We start from the raw sequence: 9,599 nt of genomic DNA, 5'->3' as shown, positions 1-9,599 counted from the left end.
GAGTTCTTCCTTCGAAAGGGAAGTAAAGAGTGGGTCCCGAAAAGAACTAGCGCTTAAAATCTCATTAGTACAGAAATCATAAATTGATCAGAATTTGCCGGTACAGTTCTAATGAGGGTTTATACGTTGAAATTTCACATTAAGTAGACTTGCAAGTAGGAATAGTAACTGAAGCAGTTCAGCTAAATTTCGATAGAAAACATTGTATCAAAATTGAATTGGAATTTTCGGATTGAAAACACAGAAAAAATGTCGTCTACTAGTATAAATGTGTTTTAATTGATGTTTCAGGTTTAATTGTAACACCTGTAAGGCAATTTTGATATTTTTACAGTTTAAATTAAATTAAATGAAATTAAATCGTAATACTAACTTGAACATTTGAGCCAATCAACATAGATTAACTGCTACTTCTTACCATTTGATGTGTTTTTCTAAATTTCAATTTACGCACAAACGTATAAGATGAAGTAATCAATGGCATGCAAAGTAGTAGTCATCGACTTTACACTAAGCAAGTGCGTTCCTGATAGCTTAAAGCTAAAATAACATAGAAATATGATTTACAGAATTAAAACTGAGTATTCTTTGCAGTCGGGTGTATTTGAATATCCTTAGTTGCCATGGTACAACGTATGATGATGGACATATAGCTTAAGGCACTATTCGATCCGATTTGTACCATCATGTTTGCTTACAATTTAACCCTTTCCTTCCCACGACTTTGAACGACTATTTCTATGCCAAGAAAGCGTTTCCGAAAAAAAGTGCTTGAACAAAAGTTATTGCAAATTGGCCAAATTTTTCGAAATCAACATAAAAAAATTTAGTTGTAAATCAATAGCACTTTGATTGTTTATCAATAGTTCCACTATTGAAACAAGTAGTTGGGAGTTGGGTTTACCTAATGAGATTACAATCATATTTTAAAAACTATTGCATCATATTCATCTAATTTCATTTGTCTCGAGTTCGTCGAAAATTGATGGTGCTCTAGAGCAACCATGGGAAGTAGAGGGTTAACGAGTGATAGAAAAGATTCCAAAATAAAGAGACAACTCTTCGTTACGTTACACTTTATTAGCTAGTTTTTGGTTTGAGCTGATTGTGACACTATAAAATATGAGCAAAACATACATCCAAAGAGTACACTTTCGTAGGGACTAGAGCTAGAACAAAAATCTGCAAATTAATACTTTTGCTCGCACTAATGGGTAGAACCTAGGTCAAAACAATAAAACAAATGATGAAGTGATTACCGATTGGTTCGGTTGTACTGCTCTTCGAGCCGTTCCCGCATATCCGCGTTCATGACAAGTGGTGTTTCCGGCAGTCTGCTAAGATACTGGCCACCGGAGTAGTTTTGCACCACAGTAGGAGGCGGATGGAACGCGACGCGATCTCTGGATGGCGGAGACGCATTGTACTCGGCGAAGTGTGAATTCTGTGATCGGGTCCACACGTTGGTGGTGGCCGACTGTGACCGCCGCGGGGTGAACTGCTGGGAAAAGATTGCCTTCGCACAGACGCGTCGTCCACCTTGCCATTTTCGCACAATGAACTTCATCCGTTCGATGGCAATGATGGCAGTAACGACAGCACGGAAAGACCTTCGTCGAGGGTGGTTTTCATCCGCATTCGGCTTTGCAAGGGAGAGTCCTTGAATGTTCAGTGGAACGTTTTGAGTACTAAGCAACTGAAGAGCTTTCGCCTCGTTTTCCTCGTATGTCGTAAGTACAATTTGAAGGTATCGCTTCTGGTGTACCAGGGCTTTACGGTGGCTCTCTGAACGTAAATATTTGCCAAAGAGATGATTAGCACGTTCTTCCAAATCATCTCGGTTGTAACGACTACTGTTAACATTGTAGCGTTCTAACTCTTGAATTCTCTGTTGTAACGCACGACGCTCTTCGACCATCAATCGCAGTGTTTCCGCTTGCTGGTGATTTTCTCGTGCATTATTTTCTAACATACGATTCAGGTCCTTCAACTTGGTAAGGAATTCTTCTGGAACGGCACCTTCCGTTAACGAGTTATCCCTACTCAGCGCTCCCATCAACTTAGTTTCGTTTTGTTTTCGGCGTTCAACTTCGGTTTTGAGGCTACGGATGGTATCCAGTAGCTGAGTCCGTTCATGCTCCAAATGTTCTAATCTAAATCGAAGTTCTTGGGTTTCGAGTGAGTTTTGACCCAGAGATCGGTCCTTGCGTAAAGAACGCATGGATTCTGCTTCTTGCAGGGCGTTTATACGCTTTTCTAAGCTCTCAATTTCTTTGTGGGATAAAAGCAACTTTTCCTGCTCGTTGTCCAACTCGACTTCTAGGAGCTCTTTCTCCTTCGTTACCCTCATCAATTCCCGCTTCACCTGTTCGCCATACTCGCTCCTATCGGCTATCTCCTTCTCAAACCTGTTACGTTCCCTCTCCAGCACTCTTTGTAAATCGACTGCTCTTTCACGCTCTCTCTCATTCTGCGCATTTAAGAATTTGATTTCACTTTCAAATCGTGCCACCATTTCTGATTCAAACTCATTGCTCCGATTAAGCCTTCTGGAGGGTGAATCGTGCGGTGACTTGTTCTTCATCAGTAAATAGTTATCAAACGACTTTGTCCTTTGAACGCCTGCCATCAACGTCGACAGTCGCTCGTTCTTACTTCGCTCCTCCGACAGCAACTTCTGCAGCGTTCCTTCGTTATCTATGGCAGCCTCCAGACGAAGCCGCATGGCCTCTATTATCTCTGCATCCTGCATTTGAATAGCATTGCTGTTGTGTTTTTCAGCTTCAAGCATTTCCTTTAACTTACTCCCCTTTTCTGCTTCCAATCGCAACTTTTGCCTGAGATCTTCAAGAAGCACAGCATCGCTTAACCCATCTTTAGGCTCTTTGGTAGCTCCGTCTGCTTCGTCATCGGAATTAACGTCGTCACTTTCAATGGCCTTCAGTATACTAGAATCTAGCTGAGCGGAATAGTTTAGCTCCTTTTCCAGCTGCTCTGCAATCTCTTCAACCGAAAATGGCTTCGGACTCGAAGAATTATCACTTCGTTGCAGTAATGCCTTCAACCGATCTATTTCTGCCACCAAAACAGCATTGCGATCTTGCTCTTCGCGAAGTTTTTTGTTTAAGCTTCCGCTAGTCTCCTGCATCTTACTCTGAATGTTTGACAATGCCTGATGTAGACTATTCCCGTCATCCCCTATCTGTTGAATGATCATTTCCTTCTCTTTCAGCAAAGATTTAACATCCTCGGCCTCGCGTTGACAACTGGTCAAATCTATTTTAACCCTTTCAAGGGCCAACATTTTCTCCGTCAGAAGCACCTTAGTTTCCCGAAGCTCCTCCTCGATTTTCTCGCAGTTTTGTTTCAGAAATTGGATATACGAAGGATTGGACGACGAATTAGACGAGCTTTTAGCTATTTCATTCTTCAAACGGTTAATATCTTCATTCAGGAATTTGTTGTCTTCGTTGAGAATTTCAATCTCTTGCATGCGATCTTTGTAGTTACTCTGAAGAGCTCGTAGTTCAATTTCTTTCCCGTCCAGAGCTTTCAGCTGCTCCAGATATTTTTCTTCGTTTTTGCTGTAGTTCAATATGTCCTTCTCCAATTTTGTCATTAGCTCGTCCTTATGACCTATCGTTTTGTTCAAAGATTCCACCTGCTGCTTTAGCGTGTCAATCAAGAGATGGTTTTTCTGTTGCTCCGATTTCAATAATTCAGACTCTCTCATGTGTTGTTCCATCTCCTCACGAAGTTTGTTACAAATACCTTTCAAATCACACATCTCTTGATCTTTACGTGTCATATTTTCAATAACTTCTTTCAGTTCATCCTCTTTGCGCTGCAATTTGCACGCATCAGATTCGAGCTGATTCAGATCATGTTTAACCTTTTCCAACTCATCTCGCAAATCTTTCTTCTCCCGCAATAGATCTTCATACAATTTGTTCCTAGCTGCCAATTCTACCTGTAGATCTTCAATTTTGTCAATTTTATCCTGAATTTCTGCGTGCATCCGCTCAATTGCCTCATTCTTTTCATTAGTAATCCTATCTAGTTGCATTTTTAACGACTCAAGCTCATTCTCCAGCTTGCCCTTATCTTCCTCGCTAACGTTCTCCGAAATATCCGACAATCGCTTACCTCCGCTAGCACCGAGGGCTTGGGCGTGCACCACCTTCTCTTCTTCCTCTAGGATTTCCTCGATAAATGCCGGTTCCCGGAAGCGATCTCTACCGTCCGCGGATCGAGGTTCGTCTACCAGTGAGAAATTGATATGCCGGGGAATGAATTCCGGCGTGCCACCACTGCTACCGGTACCGGTGGATGGGGTTGGTCGTGGGAATACGGCGGAGAAGTCCTGCAAAAATGCTCCCTCGAAACCAAGCGGGAAAAGTGTTGGCTTCGGAAGCTGCGTGATGGGCTGCAGAGGTGAAACGTTGCTACCGTTGGATGGAGGGACCGTAGAGCTGCGTGTGGTGGATGCGGTTTGGTGGTGCTCTTTCATATTGAAAAAATTGGACGGCGTTTCCTGAAAAAACAAATGATGAAAATTTCAATAGGATGTTTTTTTAATTGTAAGCTGTAAGGTGAGGCATGAAGAAACAAATTGATTGAGAAAGGTATTTAAATAAGAAATACAAAAATATAAGTCGAGTACCTACTCTTCGCACCTAAAATTTTTGAAAACTCTTCTTCCAATTAGAATAGCAAGCAATCTTATGTCCTAAATGTTATTCTATTATTACTGAAATCATGGTGTTATATCAAACTACCTATATAACTTGTTTCAATGTTTTTCTTGGTGGTGTGAAAAAGGCAATAATTCTACTTTGAATTAATGTTAAGTGTCTTGTTTAGCATAAAGTATTTTCGGCATAAGATGTTTGATTTTTTTTTTTCGGGATGTTCTACAAAATGGCGAGCCAACAACCTGAAGAGAGCGTCCTGCTGAAAACCTTCAACTACCAAGAAAACAAAAGTAGAGCAAACAGATTGGTTCAGCGGCAACAGACCAGGCAACGAATAGAGGACAATGATTGGAATGTCGGATCTTGAGACATGAGAACTTCGAATGAATCCGCACGTGTCGGGCTCCTGGCGTGTGAACAGCAGAATGTCGGCGTAAATGTGGAAGTTACCTAGGGGATACGGAGGTCGAAGCTGGAGAAAGTGAATTCCGATCGGTGGATCCCATCTACAGCTGCAACGATAAGGCAGAACGTGGAGTTGGTGTCTTAGTGATTCAGAAGCAGATTGAGCGAGTCATTCGATAGAAGCCGATAAACGATCGAATCTTGTACTGGGAAGGAGGGGCAAATTCTCAGCTACAGTATAAGCCAGATGACACGAAGGATCAGTTCTATGAGACCTTTGCTAAGGCCTACGGAGACTAGAGTGACCGAAATAAGATGTCAAAATAGTCATCGAAGAAGCAAGTGCGTAGAAAGGGATCTGTGTCATTTGGCATAGTCATTTGACATAAGGCCGTTTAGCATAAGGCCACTTGGCATAAATACATTTGGCATAATGGCATAATAAAGAAAGGTGCATTTCTATTATGCCAAATGACCGTTATACTAAATGTATTTATGCCAACTGACCTTATTCCAAACGGCTTTATGCCAAATGTCCTGCTACCCGCAGAAAACTTCTTTCGACCAACCGTTGGAACAGAGATTCTTCATTCCGACCAACGACAACGGCCTGCGGCTTGAAATATTTGCTGCTGCTGGGGGATACAAATCAGCAATACTTACTTCGCACGTAAGGTTATCCAAAAACACACCTGGTAACGCCCAAGTAATGACACTTGCTACCAGATAGGCCACGTGTTGGTCGACAGGCAACATTTTTCGGGCTACATAGATGTAAGAATGACTCTGGGTGGTACAGGAATTGAAACCCGGTGGGTCGCCTTAAAGGAGGTAGACCGTATAGTTTTCGGAGATTTTGAGCGAAAAGTGCTGCAGACAAATCTCGGTGGAAAACTAGAAAACAACGTGTGGCACAGACGCATGACTTCAGTGGTATCAAGTGTACAAAGAATCGAATATTGTGAAACGAATAATATACGGCAGACTTTATTGAGCTGAATATAGGTACCTACGTGTGAAAGCCGGAAGAAAGAATAGCGAAACCAATCTTCAGGGAGGAATCAGGTAGAGGCCGGCGACTTCGTGGTTAAACAATGCGGACGACAAACCTCTTGAAATCCCGTTTCAACAGTGCACCAGAGCTTTAGGCGCACAAATCTCAAGAAGCAAGCTTCAAACAACAGTGTATTTTTTATTTGGTTCTTGTTCACTCGTAATAAAGCCTAAAATAAGAAAATCAAGTGCGTTGCTTTTCTTTACGAAGAGATTTGTGCGCTCAAAATCGTGGGTAGGTACCGAAGTACCATTTTAGGATTCTAACAAGTCTGTGCTTGGCGAAATGTTTAATTTTAAAAACTTGATTTTATCTTCATGGAAAATTGTTGTATGAATAATTTCTTATATTCTTTGAAATTATAGATTTTCCTACTACTATTGATCTGTTATGGTCAAAACATAGTGACATCATATAAAATTAAATAAAATGGGTCCATAAATTTTAGGCGCCAATTTATGACAAAAGCCTTTACTAGCAATATATCCAATACTTTGAAAGTTCGTTTTGTAAAACTCTACTGAGGTATTAATGATACTCAAATAACTGCGCACACAAAATGATTAAGTCTTGTCGTTATGACTGTTATATTATGATGGAAATGTAGCTCGATATATGAAATTGCGTGCAAAGCCTAGAACTGTATGATTATTAAAATATTAATTATTATTATCGAATCAAACAAGCCAAACTTTTCAAAGGATTAAAAGTGAGTTGAAACACCTTTATCGTCAAGACACAAAAATCGCTCCACCAGACCATCTGTATCGCACACGACGGAATGAGAATATCTGAATTAGTAGCAAGTTTAATGGTTAGGAAGGCAATAGAAAACGGAAAATCGTATATACACAAGAGAAATGGAAGCAAATCCAAACGCAATTGACTCACCATGGGGATGCTGTTTTGCTGCGTCGTCGGCGGGAACCCCTCGTTCTGCTCGGGCAAGCGTCGCATTACCATATCCGATTCGTCGCAATCGGTAATCGATACGATGTCACTCAACGTGCGGGCGTTGTCGTCTTCCTTCACGTGGCCGCTCGGATGATGGCCTAGCTGCTGTTGTTGTTGTTGCAATTGGGTGAGTTTCTCCCTCAATTGATCAATCTCATCGTTTTTATCGGCGAGCATCGTTTCCATCAGATCGGGCAGTGCTAGTTTATTGATCATATCGTTTTGAATTTTGTTTTTCAACTGCTGAATTTCGTCACATTTCGCCTGAAGCTCCGCCTCGAGTTTCAACTCGTACTGGCTACGATCGTTGTCCGCCTGGTTCATGGCTAGTTCTTTCTCCTGGCGTTCAATGACTTGCTGACTGTTTTCCAAGAAGTTTTTCAAACTCGTGATTTGCTTGTCGCGCGTTTGTAGAGTTTCCTTCAGATTGACCACCTCGTTCTGTAGATCATGCACTTTAACCGTCAGGTGAGACGTTCCCTGTCGGTGGAGTTCCTCGGCCCGTAACCGTTGCTCGTCCAGCTTCGATTGAAGCGTGGTGATCTTGAGTGATTGCTCTGACATTCTCTCTTGAAGCACATCGCGCTCGTGTTGTAGTTCCTGTGAATACAAGACGGAAAAAGAAAAAAAAACTATGTTCAATGCTGCATCATAGCGGTGGAAAAGTATGCTAAAGAAATAAACGAAAAGATCTCCTATATAGAGGAGGGCTTGTTTACAGGCTGGGAGCCCTTTTATTACAGCATGCTTGCTGACTGGTCCATTGTGCTTCTGTATGAATTTAACGATTTTTTATTTATAAATAGCATAGTCATCTCTATGGAAAACTGAAATGAACCCAAGAAAAGTCGTCACGCTTAAGGAAATGAAAAGAAACGCACAATAAATGTATGATTTTCAACGATGGATGATAGCTATTGGTAACAGTAATAGTGGTAATCACGTTCAAATGTATGCGTGCCTTTTTTGTAGATGTAGTTGTGAAACTGCGAGGAAAATATTTGCACTCTTACCCCGGACGTTAGGTTTATCATTATTTACCCGTTTTACCCAATTCGATTGGGTAATATTTGCATATGCAATCTGAATAGCCTTTCAATCGGCGTGCACTTTTGTGTGAGGAAAAATTTGCGCTAGTGTTCGTGTGTTGAAATGTCACTTATCTCTATACCAGATGGTAGAAGACAAACAAATTTCGAATTACATAGATAGTTGGAGTCACTCCAACTTGTTTGTTCGAATGAACAAAATGAAGAAACTATTTGTGATTTATATTAGGGGATTCCCCCTTAGTGACCTAAATGACCAAGCATCATAGGAAGTCGGCCTTACACGGGTTACAGAAGAAACTGCGGTAAAAATATTCACCCTCACACAAAATATACCGCTTATAAGACCGGTGGTCTTTCATGGACATTGCTCTCAAGGAGGACCTTCGACGGTATCCTCCTTGGCGGCAAAAGATGAACCACAAGCTCGTTGCATTCTAAGGCGAACCCAGCATCCAGAAGGTGATCAAAGCCGGAAGAATACGATGGGCAGAGAGCATGTTTCAAGAACGCCGGATAACAACTCTGCAAAGTTAGTGTTCACTATTGACCCAGTTGGCACAAGAAAGCGTGGAAGGCGGACCAGGACCATTGGGCATGATCGAGGATAGCAGCCATGAACCGAATATTGTTGCGAACTAATGCTGATTATGTGTTAATCTGTTATCCTTTTTGTGATATTATGTAAAGAATTGTATGGTAAGTGGGGGCAGGATGGGTCACCTAAGAAATGGATCCCTATAACATTCTGAATATAAATAGCATTTCTCTGTTTTCTATCACGACTTCCAGATACACTAGTCAGCTATGATATAAGGGTATAGAAAGGTCATACAGTTTGAAACCTGCTTCTTGACAAACAATTGTCAAAACATGACCCATCTTGCCCCACCTCATTTCTACGGGGGCAAGATGGGTCAGCTATCAGAAATTCGATTTTTCTCCAACAAAAAATACTAGATCTTCTATTTTTTCTCTATACATCTAAGCTTCACATACGTACAGATTACATGAAAGAAGTGTTGAAACATATCGGTAGATTATTCTCAGAAATAGAATATTTTTATTCAGGTAGCCATAAAAACTTTGAAAACTAATATTTTTTGTAGAAAAATATTAAAAAATTTTCAGCGCTCTAGTCGCTTCGATAATGTAGGTCACATAATAGCCTTTCTATGAAAAATAAAACATTTTTAAAAACTATGCAAACATACCGAAAAATTAGGGTGACCCATCTTGCCCCGTCTACACATTACACGTAGTTATATGGAATGTATAGCATAAGGAGAATAACGAAAAAATATTTTATTTTTTTTTCTGCGTAAGGAACGTAAAGAATTTTAAAAACAATATATCACTTTTTTGTGTATCCACGTCGTTCATCTGGGAAAATTATAGAAAGATTCAAAAAATAAATAGTACGGTTGAAAACGGTACTGACCC

The 9,599-nt window shown here is 40.8% G+C and overlaps 1 protein-coding gene across 5 annotated transcripts in view; it reads right to left on the bottom strand.

Annotated features, from left to right (window-relative positions):
* Window positions 1–310: 310 nt before the first annotated feature.
* Window positions 311–9,599, bottom strand: part of LOC115264667 (A-kinase anchor protein 9-like) — a 137,945-nt gene continuing 128,656 nt past the window's right edge. For 4 of the 5 annotated variants that reach the window (XM_062859963.1, XM_062859964.1, XM_062859965.1 and 1 more), the window contains 3 exons: window positions 7,045–7,707; window positions 6,877–6,915; window positions 311–4,534 (listed from right to left, as the gene is read on the bottom strand). In XM_062859963.1, the coding sequence (XP_062715947.1) occupies window positions 1,256–4,534; window positions 6,877–6,915; window positions 7,045–7,707 (3,981 nt within the window). In that variant the 3' untranslated portion in view covers window positions 311–1,255. The remainder of the gene's footprint in view (window positions 4,535–6,876; window positions 6,916–7,044; window positions 7,708–9,599) is intronic. The other variant, XM_029868627.2, reaches the window with a different exon arrangement.

Source organism: Aedes albopictus, chromosome 3 (genome assembly GCF_035046485.1).
Source record: "Aedes albopictus strain Foshan chromosome 3, AalbF5, whole genome shotgun sequence".
Lineage (NCBI taxonomy): Eukaryota > Metazoa > Arthropoda > Insecta > Diptera > Culicidae > Aedes > Aedes albopictus.
The sequence above is the reverse complement of the archived record's forward strand: the minus strand, read 5'-3'. Positions and strand labels throughout refer to the sequence as shown.